The sequence below is a fragment of the Miniopterus natalensis genome, chromosome 4 (genome assembly GCF_054644295.1).
Source record: "Miniopterus natalensis isolate mMinNat1 chromosome 4, mMinNat1.hap1, whole genome shotgun sequence".
In the NCBI taxonomy this organism is placed as follows: domain Eukaryota; kingdom Metazoa; phylum Chordata; class Mammalia; order Chiroptera; family Miniopteridae; genus Miniopterus; species Miniopterus natalensis.
In genome coordinates this window covers 78,763,704-78,781,564 of record NC_142084.1, presented here as the reverse complement: position 1 = coordinate 78,781,564, position 17,861 = coordinate 78,763,704, and the positions used below count along the sequence as shown (strand labels likewise).

Below are 17,861 nucleotides of genomic sequence, written 5' to 3'. Positions count from 1 at the left end.
AAGATAACCTACAAATGGGAGAAAATATTTGCAAATTGTATATCTGATAAGTGTTTAGTGTCTAGAATATATGAAGAACTCTAACAATTAAAGAATAAAAACACAAACAACCAAATTAAAAACTGAGCAAAGAACTTGAATAGGCATTTCTCTAAAGAAGACATACAATGTCCAATAATCCCATAAAAAGATGCTCAGCATCATTAGCCATCAGGGAATTGCACATAAAAACCACAATGAGATACCATTTTGTGTCCACCGAGATGGTTAAAGTAAAAAGACAGAAAATAACAAGTGTTGACAAAGATTTGGAAAACACTGGAACCCTTATGCACTGCTGGTGGGAATATAAAATGGTGCAATTTCTGTGAAAAACAGTTTGGTGGTTCCTCAAAAACTTAAACAGAGTTATTCTGAGACTGAGAAATTCTACTCATCCACTCCGAAGGCTTTGAAAACAGATATTCAGAGATAGTTGTACAAAAATGTTCATAGCAGCACTATTTACAGTGGCCAAGGGTGGAAAAACCCCAAATGTCCATTAATGATGAATGGATAATAAATGTGGCATATCCATACAGTGAAATATTATTCAGCCATAAAAGGAATAAAGTGCTATAACATGCTACAGTGTGGATGAATCTTGAACACATTTTGATAAGTGAAAGGAGTCTCTCTGTCTCTCACTCTCCACCTTCCTCTCTACCCACTTGCCCATGGGGCCCAGCCACCATATGGTAAGGGAGCCCAGGCTACATGTAGAGGCCACTTGTGGGTATTCCCACTGATTGTCAGATATGAGAGAGAACAGGGACTGGCTGAGGGGCATAGACCAACCTTACCCATGGGTGCTGCACTCTGATTTGTTGGGACACAAGACACATCATAGTTCATACCAGTGATTTTCAACCTTGTTCATCTCATGACATATAAACTAATTACTAAAATTCTGTGGCACACCAAAAAATATATTATATATTTTTTAATATCTGACAAAAAAATAGTTATAATTTTGATTCATTCACACTGGACAACTATTGTTGTGTTAGCTGTTGTCATTTTTTTATCTGACAATCTAAAGGAAAAGAGGTCAGTGCCCTGACTAAATAGTCAGGTGTTGCATGTTTTAAAAATTCTTGTGGCACACTGGTGTGCCTCTTGTGGCACACTGGTTGAAAATCACTGGTTTAAAGAAATTAATCACTGGTTTAAAGACATTTTGAGAAAATTTGCTCTTCACCAAAAGTTAACCAACATGCAGCCCTCCTCTTCCTCCTCTTTCCAAAATAACTGCTGACTCCAGGACCCTGGAGAGCTTCTCCCATTATGCCTCTTGGCCCCCAACTCTCTCCCTTCCTGTTTCGTTTTGTTTTGTTTTTTGTAATTTCTCTCTAAGACCTGCCTGCAGTGTTGCCCTGGAACTGTGCAATTTCCTTTCGGGGAAGGGAAGCAGGGGAAATCTACATGATCCTGTGTCTTTCCTGAGGTCCAGGAGCCCCTTCAGAGCCAGTGACCATGGGAAGAAACCACATCAGAGATACTGACATCATGAGGTCTGTGTGGCACTGCCCACCTGTTGCAGGTGCTGCTCCCATGCTCAGACAGGTGAGACACCAGGGCAGAGCAGGGCAGCTGGCTTGGGCCTGCTGCACCAACACACTGCCACCTCCACCTGGAAGGCATACCTTTGTCCAGCACAGGGCCAAAGATGGCCAGGCTGTTGTCAATGGTGGTGCAGTTCCACCGGCGGCCACGGAACTGGTGCTGGCACTCCTCAATGCTGATCCTGATGCCCTCTGCCACGCTGGGCATGATCTCCACGTAGTTCCGACAGAAGCGCAGCTGTTTGGGTACTAGGCCTGGGATGCTGGCGCAGAGGATGGGCTGTGTGCCCAGAGAGGAGTACTGGGGCCCGACAGCCAGGGACCTGGGGGAGAAGGGCAAGGAGGCCTGGTGAGTGGGAGAGCTGCCCTGGCAGCCTGTGAAACAGGAGTAGAAGCCGGGTCTGCCCTGGAGGGAGCACATGGGTTCTCTTCTTTGGGGCACTTGTGCATTCCAGGGTGAGACATGCTTCCACCCTGGGGATAGCCTGTCGCTACACTGTACCTGAGATTTAGCACAAACCTCAAGATGTGTCTGCGGGGTAGAGGGAAGTAATTCAAGGAAGGTCAGAGGCCACCTGCTGCCCAGAGGAGGGGCTGCTGGTCTGGGGCAGGACTGGGGGTGAGATGGGCCAGCAGTGGCTGAATCACACCCCTCCCCATCCTGTGCCAGCCCAACAGAAATAAAAATATGCATCCCAAGGAAGATGTGCTCAAGAATATTCACAGGGCTGTGATCATGAGCACACACCTGGAAGCCACTGCATGTGCAGCATGGGAATGTGGGTAACAGATGGAGCTTTCGCAGCAGAATGTTGCTAGGGGAAAGAGAGGAGTGGGGTGCAGTAGAGAGGCCTTACAGGAGCCTGAGCTCCATTTCTCAGAGACAACAGCGGCTACACCATGGGTGGGAACAAAACCAGACAGTGGTTCCCTCATGCACATGGGAGGACGGGCCTGACAGGGGCACAGAAAACGTTTCTCAGACTCAGAATGGCCCCCATTACCCACAGGCGACTGGATTTTAATTAAGTAAAATGACATAAAAAGAGAGAAAACTTGGTTTCTCAGTCACACCAGCCACATATGGCCCAAGGCTGCCATGATGGAGGTTTAGATATGGGACATTTCAGTCCCTGCGGAGAGTTCTACTGGACCACAGTGGACTAGGGTGACAGAGTGCTCTGTGTTTGATGGGGGAGTTGATTACTTGTGTGTCAATCAGTGCTTGTGTGTCAGAACTGATTGAACCATTTTCACTTTACTGTACTTAACTGCACCTCAATTTCACAAAACCACCAGGTCCTCTAGGCAGGAGGAGGGAGAGCTTCTCTAATCTGGCAGGTGATGCACAGTCCTTCCACCTTTGGACTTATCATTTCCATCCTGCAGCCATGACATGTCCATCTCCACAGTGGGTGCCCCACGGTCCTGCCATCTATGTACGCACCCATTTCAGGAGTGGGTGCCCCACTGTCCTGCCACCTGTGGACGTGTTCATCTCTGCAGTGGTTGGTGACACTTGCAGGCAGAGCTCCGCATATCAGTGCCTCCTACACGCCGGTGTGAAGGGTGCCAGGATGTGTAATCTTTTCTTATGTCAACTGCTGATATCACAGAGGGTCTGCAGGGTCTTTGGGAAAGGGCTGCAAAGACCTTCAGGTTGGTGGGGGAGGCCCAGAGCCAGGAGGACAGCTGGGTGGGTGATTCTAGGGGACTAACATCCATGGTTTCTGAGTGCACCATCATCAAAGGTCTCCTGACTCTTAGCACAGAGGTACCCCATTCACTCAGGCCACAGGCTGCGCATGCTCTGTTCCCTTCCTCCTCAGGGAGCCCAACCCCTCCTTCCTCTGGACTGTGTGGTGCGGGGAGTCCCAGGCCCAGATCCAGAGCAGCCCCTGGGCCCTTGCTTATCTAGGAGCTTGCTAGCTGGGCTCCGGCGGGAAGGCCTGTTTCTCCTTCCTTGTTTGGCGAGACTGAGGAAATGGCAGCTTTGTTAATGCCTCAGCCAGAACTCCTAGAAATTCTTCTTATTCGGCACCTCCTCTCCCCTTGGAGGGCTGAGCACCCTGAGAAGATGGGACAAAGGCTTCTGTGACCCTCAGCAACCACATACCCACATTGTGATACTGACATTTGGTGAGTCCTACTCTAAGTCTAACTCAGTTTCATCTAGCTTTCACGAGAGCAATAGGAAACAGAAACAAACCTGCTCTCTGAACTACAAAGCAGATCCTATCACGTTCCCCATCCCAGTCTCCCAAATCTTCAAAGGCCACCTTGCCTGAGGCGCAAAGCCTGTGCCCTTGAGCTCCTGAGTGCTGCCGCCTTAGTTGGCTCAGAGAACATTTCCTCATTACAGTCCTGCTAGGATCTGGATTTCTCCAGCTCGTTCCTCTCACACCATGAAGGCCCTACACTCCGACAACACCAGCCTCCCCACATACTTCCTCTGTCTCCAGCGCAGGGTTTTGTCTCACTCATGCCAACTGCCCTCTCCCAGAGCACCCTCTTCCCTGCAGACCCCTGCTCTTTGCCCTGTGGCAGGCAGCGCATAAACAGTTCCACCTTATTTACTTAGCCAGCTGGACAGTGGGCAGCTTCTCCTTGGAAGTCCTTTTGCAAGGTTTCCCACGTACAACGTCCTCTTATTCCATGCCCTCCTGCCCAAACCCTTCAACAGCCTGTGTGTTCCTGGGCACCCTCCCTTCCTCCAGATCATGGGCATCTCTCAGGGCTCAAACTTGTCTTCCTCGGGGATGCCAGCCCACCTTGCAGTCAGGTGTTCTATTGAAGCCCATCTTCCTTCCCATGGGTGCCAGCCCCTGTGTCCCTGATCCTGGAGGAGGCCCGGTGCTTACAAACCAGACTCTTGGCCTCTTGGGTCCCTTGCATGTTCCCACCCTGATATCCCAGAGTGCTCCCCATCCTGTCCATTACTTGCTGGAATGTCTTGATGAGCCACAAATCAGCCATGACTTCATGCCAGACACCACAGGCCTCCCCTCACCTCCACCTGAGTCTGTCTCCCTGGTGTGGTATGCAATGGAGGGGGTGGGGGCCGGCTCATTCATTCACTTGTGAACCCCAGTAAGTGTGAAGCTCCAGGCCAGGCTGACTCTCCCAGGTTTCTCTCATGACCACTTCATAGTCCCAGGACCCCAAAGTTTCCAGAAAGTCCAACCCTCTGCTCTCGCTCAACTGGTCTTTCGAAACCATCCTGTAATCCATGCCTGGCTCTCCCGCACCCTTGCTCTGCATGGATGGCTGCCTCCACCATCTCTCGGGGACCCCTGTGCCAACCTGGTGCTTGGCTTCCTGATGGACAAGCTGGGGCAAAGTGGACAGATGGCAGGATGAGTTGAGGTCAGCTGTCTGCCCTCGGGAGCGGCCAGTTGGTTGGGGTGAGGCCTCCAGGCTGAGATGTTGGGCCTGGCCTGGTGCTCCCGCACAGGGCACAGACGGGAGGATGAGAGGAGGCAGTAGGGCAGCGGGGGAGCCAGTCTGTAGCCAACCTGCACACCCCCTGCCACTCTTGGCCACTTGGGCACAGAGAACCATAAAGAGAAAGTGCCATGCCTGGACCCTGGTTCTCCTTGTCACCTCCAGTTCCTGCCCAGTTCACTCCAGCGAGTTTCTATGACACCCACTTACCAGATGGCCTTTCCCAGCCCCAGGGACTGTGCAGCCTGTGTAGGTGCTGTGTGAGAATGGCTCTGCCTGCCCTAGGCTGAGGTCAGCGTCTGTTTCCAAACGTTTGTGTCCCCACTTCTGACCCTGCTTGGCAATAAGCAGGTGCTGGGGGCTCCATACTAAGGACCAGGGACCAAAATCCTCTCTGTGGCACATCCCCTAGGCCACATGCCCACCACCACTGGGCACTAGCAGGACTGACCTGGAACCACAGCACCAGGGGTGGGGGCAACACCCTCTGCAGTGAGTGAAGAGATGCAGGTGCTGAGGCCCTGGGAACCGTGTAGCTGGCTGATTGTCAGTCAGGAGGCTGGGTGGGAGAGGAACAGCTGAGGCTCAGGCTTCTTCAGCAGCTTCCATGGTGCTTCCCGTCGGGGAGCCACCAGAAGGAAAATTCATGCAGATGTTGACTTGGAGACTCAGACAGAAAGAAAAAAGAACTCCATATCTTTGCCTTTGCCAGTCTCAAGGTGCTGGCCCCCTGCCAGATGTGAGACCAGGATGTATTCTGTGTCGGGGTTACAAGAGGGGCGAGGTACCCACCCCAGAACCCCACAGCTCCTTGTGAGAGCACAGAGCCTGCACCACCTCGGCCCTTCCCATCTATCTCCCTTCCTGCCTGCGAGTCAGGACCAGGGCAGGAAGATTGGGCCTACCCTGCGTCCTTCACACCCGGGGACACTGCTCTAGGGGGAGCAGAGAGGGTCTCTCAAGTTGACAGCCTCTACCCAGCTCATTTCTGGGGGTGCTAAATCAGCTCCCACCTGCCTTCTCCTGGCCCTCCTCTGGGCAGGCCCGGGCTTGTCACCTCCCCGAGTGAGGCCAGGGTGCCAACGGCCGCCAGCCCAGATGCCGTTCCAGCTGCTCCAGCCTCCACCAACCCCAGCAGGATCCCTCTCCCACCCCTTTAGTTCTTGAATTGCTTCCAGAAAGGTTTCTCTGCTCAAAAGTCAGGTGGCCAAGGGGGCCTGGACAATGCAGACCCTGCTGAGGAAGGCTGAGAGCAGGGAGTGAAAGGGGGGTTGGAAGGTACCCCTTTCTACAAGGGCAGGGGCAGTGTTGAGCAGGAGGAAGGGCAGGAAAGGGCCAAGAGGGCTAATTGGGCCACCAAATGTTGGCTAGATCTTTAAGGATAAATTGAGTCATTAAAACAATCATATAAAAAAATCCATCGCCCAGCTGGGCATGGCTCAGCGGTTGAGCGTCAACCTAGGATCCAAGTGATCGGGGTTCGATTCCAGATCAGGGCACATGCCTGGGTTGCGGTCTCAATCCCCAGTCGGGGGCGTGCAGGAGGCAGCCGATCAATGACTCTCTCATCATTGATGTTTCTATCTCTCTTTCCCTCTCCTTTCCTCTCTCTGAAATCAATAAAGATATATTAAAAAAAAAAAAATCCAAATATGTTCACTAACCTTATGTGGTGATCATTTCACAACATCTACATGTATCAAATCATTGCACTGTATACCTGAACCTCACACAATGTCATTGTATCACCTGCATCTCAACAAAACTGGGAAAGCATCCACACAACACACACCCAGGACCTAGGTTTCTAACCGATGGGGAAAATTGATGTTCCTAGTCAATACTTGGAAACCAAGGTGTGTAACTCCCTCCTCCCACACTCTTCCAGGTGGAAGTGGGAGGCTGTGGGCTGGGGGCTGGAAGGGAAGGGAAGGTGGGGAACAGCAGTGGCTGTAAGGGGCTCAGTCTCCTGGGGTGACCATGTACTGGCCTTTCCCAAGGGCTAGAGGCAGCATAGAATAGGACAGGGGCAGAAAAAGAACATCCACAGAGAGACTGGTAGAGTCAGCCACAAGTGGCTGGTGGCACTGCACAGGATGGGCTCCCTATCTTGACAAGTGTGTCCTCTATGCAAGACGTGAGTGTGAGGGGAAGTGGGCACAGCGTGGGAATGGATGGGTGGAGTTCATCTCGAACCAAGAGAAGACACGGTTCCGAGGAAGCAACAGACGGACTGCAGCCACAGCACAAGCCTGTGATTCAGGAGCGAGCATGTCTCTTTGTTGAACCGCCGCCTGGGCTGAGAATGCGTGCATTTTGTACTCTCTCCCCCCACCGTCATCTGAGATGAAAGTATCTGCTTTCTCCTGGTAACACTGGCTCAGAAACTGCCAATGCTGCTGCAGCTTGCCATCGTGTTCACAACTGAAGGTGATTCCAACTGTAGTTGGTGGTGGGTACAAATAGAGATGTCAACCCCTATCCCAGGGGCTGGCACTGAGGCTGCCTGGGGTGTCTGTGGGGGTTTGCATGCTGGGGGGGCAATGCATGGCTCCCCCTGCTTCACTGCCCACCTAGCCCAGACTTTGATGTAGCCTCAAGAGTCCCCATCCTGCTGCCCAGGCTGTGACAGACAGCAGATCACAGTTGCTATATCGGCAGGACCTGTGGCAGATAGCAGATGTCAATCAGGGCCCCGCCACAAGTTGTTTTCGCGGCACAGCCTCCAGCCGGCAGTGAAGGCAGAGCCCTCTGGAGCTGCTGCAGCTCTGACATGGAGGGGCCAGAAAGTGGGCCTAGGAGCTAAGAACCACCAGGCCTATAGCTGCAAGTACATGGAGACTGGGTCCCCTCACCCCAAGGTCCTGAGTTTGACAGCTAGGTGATGTTGGGAGCATGTTCCTCGCCAGAATGGCCACTTTGATTTTGGCTTCACAAGACCCTAAGCAAGAAACCGAGATAAGCCACCCAGCTTCTGACACGCAGAGCACGAACTAATGAATGGGTGCCGCCTGAAGCCCTGAGTCTGGTCACTTATGTGGTGCAGACTGGTGTGCTCCTGCCTCATCCTCTGCTCACAGGGCGCTCCTCTCTCAGGTCCTTAGAGACAGAGCCTCATGGGCTGATAGGCCTTCCATGTGCAGCTTGAGGGTCCGTGCCAGTGCTGCCTTCACCAGCCAGTCACCGAGATCTTTAGATAGCTCTTCCAGCTCCCCACCTCACCCTGCATCCCCAGTGCCACCTCTCCCCACAACCCAGTGCCTCTCTCTCGGAGGCTGGTTACTTCTTCCTTCCAAACCCCTGGCATTGCTCAGGCCTCTCCCTGCAGTTAGCCACTGCCCAGCCCCTTACTTGGCCTGCCTGCCCTGTCACTGTCACCTATGTGGCCTTGGGCTCAGCCTGGCCCAGTGTGTGACTCCCTTTAACCTTAAGAGGCGGTACCCAGGACCCTCTGGACTGGGAAGCCATGGCTCAGAGGAAGACACTGTCCAACAGATAGCTGCCTTCTCACTGTGTCCTCCCGTGGCAGAGGGAAAACGCGTTCCAGTCTCTTCCTCTTCCCATAAGGGCAGTGATTCTACCGTGGGAGCCCCACCTCCTAACACATCGCATTGGGGGTCAGAGCTTCAACATGTGAATTTGGAGGACATGGACATGCAGTCCACAACAATGAGTATGTTGTACATCATATTCGTAAACAAAACATGACCCATTTCCATCATGGACTGTCATCAATGAGGGACCTGTGTGGTGGCCCCAGCCTGTCCCCTGGCTGGTCAACTTTGCCTGCAGCTAGGGAACCCTTTGTGCTTTGTTTTCCCCAGCTGACATGCCAGGTGGCTGGGTGAGAGCTGGGTCCTCCGGGGCGGGGGGGGGGGGGGGTCCTGACTTGGCAGTGTGCACACCACAGGACCTGTCCAAAACTTGAGTTCCCCAAATCTGCTGAGTCAGAAACATGCCCTGGGAAAGGGGTTCCAATTCTGGTTCACTGAAGGTGTGTCCAGTTCTGAGTCCTAGGCTTGCAAACCCTCACTGCTGGCAAGGAGACCCCCCTGAGAGGCCTCTTCAAGTCCAAACCCTTGGGTCTGGTTGCCAGGGTTTCCCTCTGGTTTCTGCTTCCAGACCCCAAGGCTTCTGGAGATGTCCTGTACTACCTTTGAGAATGTGGGTTCAGTTAGACCCAGGAGGCAGCATCTGAGCCAGGTCAGGAATGGGGCCAGACATGAACCCCTGCCCCCTACAGCCTCATCCATCTCCACGAGACGGCCATGCACCTCCCTCCAGCCCTTTGTCCCAGAACCAAAGCTGAGCAGGTGACAGGGGCCAGACTCACGTGTCCCCTCAGAGGCACTGACAAGAGGAGGAGGCACCAGCGGTGAATGTCCCAGATGCCATGTGGTAGGAAGGGCGACGCCTGGCCGGAAGTGGCAAACTGGAGTCTCTGTCCAGCATTAATGAGAGGGGCTCTTGGGAGGGTCCTCGGTGTGGACCCAGCCTCATCAGCTCCGGGAGCCACACTGAGCTCTCACCTGAAGTCTGGGTGTCAGGTTAATCCTCCAGTCTCCCCTGAGCCCTTCACACACTGCACTGGAATGCAGACTGGGGTCCAAACTGGAGGAGCCTAACTCAGGGGCTACTCACAGGAGAAAGGACAGTGTCCAGGTGAGCACTGGCAGTGGGACCCTGAAATCTATTACCCCTCTTTTAATCCAGGTCCCAGCAAGGTCCTGACCTTGCCTCAGGGATACCATGCGTTCCTTCCTCCTCATGGCCATTGCTAAAAGGATGTTTCAGCCGACAGCCACCTTGGGGGTTGGCCAGCCTTGCCCTGATGGCCCTTGGGGTTGTGGTACTGGGGGCCTGGGAACCACAGGGACAAGAGGGCCCTGCCCATCCTGGGGAGGGGGCCAGAGGCCACCTGCCCTCGCTTCACCCATTTCCTCTACCTGCTCCTGGTCACGTGATTCACCCCATGAGAGTGCCTGCATTTCCCTTCCTCTGCCAACCCTGAAGTGCAGGATGGCATCCCAGGAAGTGACCACGTCCTAGCAAAGGGGCTAGAATTTTAACTGCGCAGCTGGTCAGCACATGCAATGTCCCACAGGCCTCTCAAAGTCAGTGTCCCACACTGAATGCACCCCCCAGATGTGTCACTCTTTTTCCCCCTGAGCTCTGAGCCTTTACCCTGGATCCCAGCTCAGGAGAGACCCTCACTGCAGGAGTGTCCACAGAGCAGAAAGAGCCAAACACTCAGACATAGCACATCCACACCACAGGCCCAAGTAACTGCGAGCACCATCACTGAGCAGGCCCCAGAGATTCAGAAAATGCTTAACGGACAAGGTAAGCCTTAAAATGCAGAACACAAACTGCTCTGTGCAGTTTTTATAACCATGAAAAATGTGTGAGTGAAATGAAAAGAACCCACAGTATTAAGTCAGTGAGATGACAGACTTGTCTTTTTTCCAAGGTGGGGGTGTCACCTTCAGCCCAGAACACACCACGTGCAAAGTGGCCCCTAGGCTTGGTTCCAGTTGTGGCTGGGGCCACGTGAACCACGCCCGCCCCTAGTGCTGGTGGTTTTCCTCCCTCCTTCTTCTATCACTCCTGTTGAAGATGACACTGCAGAGAGGCCGGGCACCTTGCCAGACTGTCTTGCTCAGAATAGAGGCGGCACTGGCTGTGACACGCAGGGGAGCAGGCTGCCCAGAACCCAGTCTGGCTAATGGCCTTCACCATGTGGACTTTACTATAATTTTGTGGTGGGGCCAGAGGACAGAAGAGACTCTGGATAGAGGAACAAATTCGAAGTCAGAAATGCTGGCCCTGTGCACTGTCCAGGAGGGTCTGGATGGGCAGCAAGATCTCAGGTTTCTTGAAGCCTGGCTGTGAGCATTTTGGGGGCTCTGTATGTGGGGGCTCGGCTGGGCCTGGAGGGCAGGATATTGTGGGCCACCTTCTATCTGAGGCTCCCAGAGGGAAGTGAACAGTGGGGAGGTGGGTCCTTTGCACTTTGGCAGCCCCAGGGCACGTTCCACCCACATCATTAGGCCATCTCTTCCAGGAAGCACCCTGTGCCCCAGCCCTGCTGTCTGCCTTCTTGTCACGCTGAAGCTAGCCAACTCTCCCTGCATGCCCTCCCATGTCTGGGCCATGAGGTGCCTCTCCCAGAGGGCAAAGCCATGTCTTCTTTTGTCTTTTGAGGGCACAGAGTAGACACAGAGTTCTGCCTAGACCCCAGGAAAGCAAGGAAGTATGGAGGCTTCTGCTGCCCACACTGTGGGATCTCTGGCAAGAAGGGTAGTGGTTTGTCCAGGGGTCTCCTCCTGAATGATGCATGAGGCCTCCAGAGCACCCGTCCTGTTGGAATTGCTATCTTCTAAGATCAGAGCCTTTCCATGGGAGGAACGAGGTTCCTGTCCTGAGATCTGAGACACCCAAATGTGGGCTGGTGGCCCTGAGGGTTGATGACTGCCCAGCTTGATGGGCGGGCTCTGCTCCTCTGGGTGGAGCTGTCCAAGAGCCACAAGGAACTGAGGCTCCCCCATGGGTGCAGACCTGCCACCAAAGGGACCCCAGGAAAGGCAGTATGCCTCCTCTCTTTCTCTTAGACTTGGAAGACCCCTCCCTGGGAGCTTGAGCACCTTCTACATGGGGAGGGCCAATGGGAGAGGGGTCCCAGGACCCACCCTTCCCTGCCCAGTGCATGACCCTGCCTGTAGCCCTCCCAGCACTCCCGACCCACCGGGCCAGAAAGCATTACTGACACATACTTTGAGCAAGTCCCAGCAGGTGGGCAGAAGCTCGAGTGCCTGCGGCCAAGCATTTGCCCGCTTCCCTGGGCGGCAGCGGCACGTTTTGTCTGGGAAGGAATGTGGAAGCGCCAAAGCGTTAAACACCTCCAGGGTGTCACCTGTGGAGGCTTGGAGGGAGACCGAGGTAGCGCTCCCCAATGAGTCATGGGCACCCAGCCCCAGAACGGGGAACTAGAGAGGGTGCTGTAAAAACATTCAGCTGTGTCCTCATGTCCCCCAGCTCAGGCCACCTCATATGGATTGTTCTTTTATAGGAAAGATTCCATTGGTTCATTCATTCATTTATTCATTTGTTCATTCAACAAAATCTTACCAGCAATTTCAGGGTGTAAAGGGGCGAGAAGGGAGGAAGAGCGGATCCCCTCATGGGATTTCACAGCTAGTGATGCAGGGACCGTTCTGTGACAATTCTACAAAGGGAGGGACAGATTGAACTGGGAGAAGGCAGCCTGGTCTGGGTCTCTTTCCCTACAACCTGAGACCTGGTCAATTCCGTGTCCAACCCAGAGTGGGTGCGCCAGGCAGGGTTGTCCCTGCTGTTTGTGCCGGGGCTTCTCTGCAAGGTTCACTCAGTATAGTGCATGTCTGAGACATGCTGTTGAACAAACAAGCTACTCCAACTGTGGACTGCGCCTGGGAGAGTTTAGGGAAATGACCAGGAGGTCTGTCAGCTGCAGTGGTAACACCAGGTGTCCGTGGGCCCACACCGAAGTGGGCTGTCCCTTTCCACGCCTCCAGGGGTGGGCAGCGCACCACCTCCCAAGCACCAGCACTGCAACCGCTCTCAGATTCAGGGAGCCTTCCTTACCCTGAGCCAAAGTCCACCTCCTGCGCCCCTGCAGCTTCTGGCCCCCACTTCTCAGATCCCACACAGCAGTGTGGGCTCCTGACACTTCTCGGTCCTCCAACCACGCTTAACTAGGGCAAATACAAGGCCTCACATTTGGTTCAAAAATCCAACTGCAGTGCTGGGTGGTGAAGCAAAAGGGCAGCTGTCCACTGGGCTGCCTGCTGCGGGGCACTTCGGGCTCAAGGCAGACATAGATGCTTTTCAGACTCGCTAGAGAACAGCGTGCATTTTGAGTTTTCTATTTAAACTTCCAATCCATTATAAAATACCCGAAAATGCAGCAGTGCAGGCACTGCATGCCACACGCGTATTTTTAATTTCTGTTCTCATTTCTTCATGGACAACCTGTGGGCCACACTCTTCGTATAACCGAAATTTGCACAGACAGGTGGTATATCCCGGCCCTGCTCTCCTGCCCTGGGCCCACCTGCAGCACAGGGGCAGGCGCTTCCCATCCTGCAGGCTGGAGCCTTGCACAGGGTGCCCCCCATGAGGAGGGTAATCTGCAGCCTCTCTGAGACTGCTCCTCCTATATGTACGGATCCTGTTCTCCTGACACAAAGGAATCTAGCAAGTTTATGCAAATGAAACAGAAAATCACTTCATAAAAATTGATAACGAGCCCAGCAAAATGGAGGGCAGCCAACCTGGGAGAAGCTGCCACACCCAGGCCCAGCTAGAGGTCTGAGTATTTGGGTGGCTAAGTCAGAGGGATGGATGTGAGGGTGAATGCGCCACAGCGGGCTTGTGAGGGAGCTCTGACCTGATAGTTGTATGAACCGGTGTTCTGGCCTAGCGATCTTACCTGTGGCCATTTCTGACATTGCCCCTCAGGAAAAGGACGTCTGTTGGTAGTTCTGTGGCAGAACACTGTTCCTAGTACCCCAAGGTCCACCCCCAGAACACTGGGGGTGTCAGCTGGTGGCTAAATTTCTCTAAGCTAGCTACCACCATCACCAGCTTCAGGGGTGCAGAGAGAGACAGATGGGGGGGGGTGTAGAGAGAGAGAGAGAGAGAGGGAAAGTGAGAAAGGGACAGAGAGACAGGGACAGTGATATGCTAGCTACTGCCATCACCAGCCTCAATGGTGGCAGAAAGAGAGAGGGAGAGAGAGAAAGAGACAAAGAGACACAGGGCAGAGGGTAAAAGAAGAATTGGAGAGAAGCAGGGGGTGGGGATGACACATGGGATGCAGCTCGCAGAGACAGGGCAGTTCGGGAAGTCTTGCCCACCTGGGCCCTGCCTGTCTGAGAAGCCTCAGAGTCTCGCTCAGGCCTCCCCCCCCCCGCTCCTCCCCCCCTTTGCCCTGCTCTGAGGCTGTGGGTCCTGGGCAGAGCCTCCATGACTCTCCTTCACCTGCTTCTGAACTCAAAACGCATCTTCATCCCACAAACAGCGGAGCTCACTGAGTTAAGCCTGTGTCCCACTCCCAGGATGAGAAGACCCTGCGTGCCAGGAGCCTGTGGGGTCAGCGTGAGGGAGGGCCATCACAGAGGAGGTTCGTGCGGTGAGGGCAGGTGCTGGCCTTCCTTGGGGACTAGAAGGAGAGGGAGGGCTGGACACATGCTCTTAGCTGGTGCCTGCATGCACAGGAGTGTGCATGGGGCCTGGCATGGTCTGGGGAAGAGAATGAGAGGCTGGGAGAGGAGGGAGCACATCCCAGGCCTCTGCACTGGCCCGGAGGTGGGAGAAGGCTGGACTCAGCCTCACACTGCACCGCTCAGCCAGCTGGAGTGACATCCGCTCCGGGGCATGGCCTCTGTGCTGGGAAGCCTGCAGTCCAGCAGGGACTGCTGAGGGACCAGGCAGCAGGAAGAGGGGCCTTACAGGGAAAGGGGCAGGCTGTCCATGCAGGTGAAGTAACTCTGAGAAATAGGGTGTGGGATTGGCTTGGAGGGTAGGAGGGTAAGGATGGAGACAGAAGATGGTCTCCAGGGCCCTGGCTATGCTACTGGGGGGTGGGAAGTGGAAGGAAGGCACCCAAAGCACAACAGGGAACACCATGCCCACTGGGGGCCACTCTCTAAGGGTTCTGTGTCCCCTTGACTCTGATGCCTGTCCTGTGTTCCCAAGGGTCCTCTGCTTAACTCTGATCCCATAGGAATGCAGCCTGGTGAAGGGAGCACTGGCCATGGGGGTCAGGTGCCCAGGCTCCATCCCTTCTCTGGGTTCCCACCTTCATCTGTCACATAGGAACACGTACTCCTGGAGGGCTCCACAGCTCTCAACATTCTGGTCTCAGGACCATTTCACCTTTGGACCTCGAGCCTCAGGCTTTGAACAACACTCTGAGATGGTCCCCGAGGAGCCTGTGGCCCTTCAAATTCCCACAGGGTGCTGCTGCTGCTGGCAGCCAACTCCTCCTCTCCCTCCACCCTCCCACCAAGAGCCACACCAACTTCAAAAGCCTAATTACTCCTGATTTGGGCTGTTTCCTGGCTGTTTCTCAGGTGAGGAAGTCCCCATCACTTTCACTTTTATATGTGAGCTGCTGGGGTGGGGAGAGAAGAAATGGGACAGTAGCTTCCTTTTAGGGAGGAGTGGTGAAACAGAACAGCCAATTAGGGAGGCTGAGCGTGAAGGTGAGAAGTTATAAAGGGAGGGTCCCTCAGGCCCCCTGGAGAGGGCAGAAGGGCGGAGCCACCTGTGGGAGCTTGGTCAGGTGGGGCATGAAGACTGAGCTCTTCCCGCTGTAAACCCCCATCCTTCCCTGAGCCCCACTCGGTTCTGCCTGTGTGCCCTGTGAGGAGACAGCATCCCTCCTGTATCCAGCTGGCCTGAGAACAGAGAGGAGGGGGGATTGGTGGTCCCCAGGAGCCCTGAGGTTGTGTCCACCACATACACTTCTCAGGAAATGGAGAATCACTGAGTGTGCAAAAAAGTGAGGTTCCATGACACCCTACCCTCTGGGGCCACGGGCTGCCCTAGACTCTTGTTTGGGTGGGTGCCTAGTGGTAGCTCCTGGGGAGAGGACCCCCTGTGTTCATCTGGAGAAGGCCGGGTCAGGGTCCATTCAGTCAAAACACATGGTCCAGGTGAAAAGGGTGACACAGGTGTGTTGTGGGGCACAAGACCACGGTCCCGAGAGGCCAGCAGGACAAAGCTCTCACTGCTTGGGGGAGGCAGGAGGCTGGTGACCGGGGCCCTTCTTTATGAGACGAGCAGGAGCGAGAGGGCGAAGGCGCTTCCTCCCGCGCCCAGGAATGCGGCGGCGGTTCTAATTAGAAGCCAGCGCGGAGCTGGCGGCCGCGGGGGCCCTCCGGACACGCTCCCTGGCTCCCCCCACGGCTGGCGGGGCAAGCGTCAGTGTCCCCGCGCCAGAGGCACGCTCGCTGCAGCCCGCGCTCTAGGGGCGCTCTAGGGGCAACCCGGACCGCGGGTGCCGCGCGGGTGCGGGGCGCACCGGGGACTGCGAGGCGCTTCCCCACCTCTCCGCTGCCTATCCGAGGCGCCCCCGCCCCGCCCCATCCATCCTCCTGCACCGCCCCGTCCCGCCCCGCCTGGCTGCGCCTGGACCCTACTCCCCACCCCGGGAACCCCCACTCTTGAACAATCTCGAAGAGAAAAATTATTATCGGATTAGATGTACTTGGGCTCGCTGGGTCTCCCCCTTCCCCTCGGCGTAATTATTATAATTCCAGGCAAGCCGTCGGAGAGGGTTCCTGGGAGGGTGTGTGCAGCGCGCAAGTGTGGGGAGGCTTCTCTCCAGCTCTGGGTCTCCTCCAACGGCGCGCCCGGCCCCTTGGCGCCCTATTTTCCCCCAGGGGGCCTGGGGTGACCCTGGCCTGTGGAGGCCCTGCTTAGTCAGATGCCAGGAGGGAGAGTAACCCCGATTCTCCCCCCCCCCAATTGTGCTGTATGCTCTCGGGATCCTTCCCACGGTTTGTCTGCGCTTCCATTACCAGGTTTAGGACGGTCTTACAGGAATGTGCCTTGTCTGGGGCAGAGGACAGAGCGCCCCGGCTTTCTCGGAGGTGGGTTCCAGGGCCTCTCACTCAGGAAACCCCAAACTCGATGCTCACTCCTTCTACACCTCTCGGCAACCTCTCGTTGCCATCGAGGTCCAGGCAGAGGGCTCGCAGAGAGGGCCACTGGGGACACCCTTGCCGAGAGAGCGTCGGGAGGCGCAGAGGGCCTGGCACCGGCCCCACTGCGCCCGCCGCTCCTGGCCAGTCCCCACTGCTGTCTTTACGTAACTGCGCTGCCCCGAGCTGTTCGGTCTTGTCTCAACGACTTTGTTTTAAGGTGTGTGTGTGTGTGTGTGTGTGTGTGTGTGTGTGTGTAAGACACGGTCCTTAAGGAAAATCTCTGGCGAATCTCTTTCTCTCAGCTCGCCCTCCCGGCTTCCCTTGGACTCAGGCTGCCCAGACGTTCGTGACATCTGTGCGGACCCTCTTCCCACCTCTTCCCAGCCCACTGTTCGCCCCGTCTCGCGCCGGGGCCCCTCTGGGCCCCGGGATCAATGTCCCCGGAAGCTCCGCCACCCGCATCCCAGCCCCGGCCCGAACAGGTCAACAGAGGCCGCCAAGGGAAACAACTCGCCCGCGGCCCTCGGAATGGAAGGGGCAGGGAGTGGGCTCCGGGCCCCGCGGGCCCTGCCCGAGGGGATGGCGGCGCGGGGCGCACGGAGGCCGCGGCGAACGCGAGGAAGGCTCACTCACCACCAGATCGGGTAGCTGCCCAGCGCCTGCTTCAGGCCGTAGAGGAATAAGAAGTACCCGAGCGGGGCCATCGCGGGGCGGCAGAGCGCGGGCGCCGGGCGGGCCGGGGCCCCGGGAGCTGGCGGGCGGCGGCGCTAGGTCTTCCTGCGGCCGCGGGATGTGCGGGGTGCGCGGGTGTTCGCGGGTGTGCGGGCTCCGAGGGCGGCGCTGCGCCAGGTGGGCCGGCGGCGGGGCGGCGGGCCCCGGCCCAAGGCAGCGCGGGACGGCGGGGGCGGGGCAGCGCCGCGGGGGGCGCCCGCCGGGGCCCTGGCCGGGGCGGGGCAGGGAGGGCCGGGCAGGGGGCGGGCGGGGCTCTGGGAGCCGGCGCGGTGGAGACGCTGGCCCCTCCCGCGGCCGCGGGATGCGCGGAGTGCTCTGGGTGCGCCGAGCGTTCGGGGATTGCTGTCAGGTGGGGGAAGGAGGGGGACCGTCGGCGGCCGGCCGGGAC

General features: G+C 56.0%; 1 protein-coding gene across 1 annotated transcript in view; it reads right to left on the bottom strand.

The window, feature by feature from the left end:
- WNT3A (Wnt family member 3A) overlaps positions 1–17,448 on the bottom strand; it is a 43,694-nt gene extending 26,246 nt beyond the window's left edge. The window contains exons 1-2 of the mRNA XM_016203513.2: positions 17,375–17,448; positions 1,686–1,927 (exon numbers count right to left, since the gene is read on the bottom strand). Of these exons, the coding sequence (XP_016058999.2) occupies positions 1,686–1,927; positions 17,375–17,445 (313 nt within the window). The 5' untranslated portion in view covers positions 17,446–17,448. The remainder of the gene's footprint in view (positions 1–1,685; positions 1,928–17,374) is intronic.
- Positions 17,449–17,861: the final 413 nt, after the last annotated feature.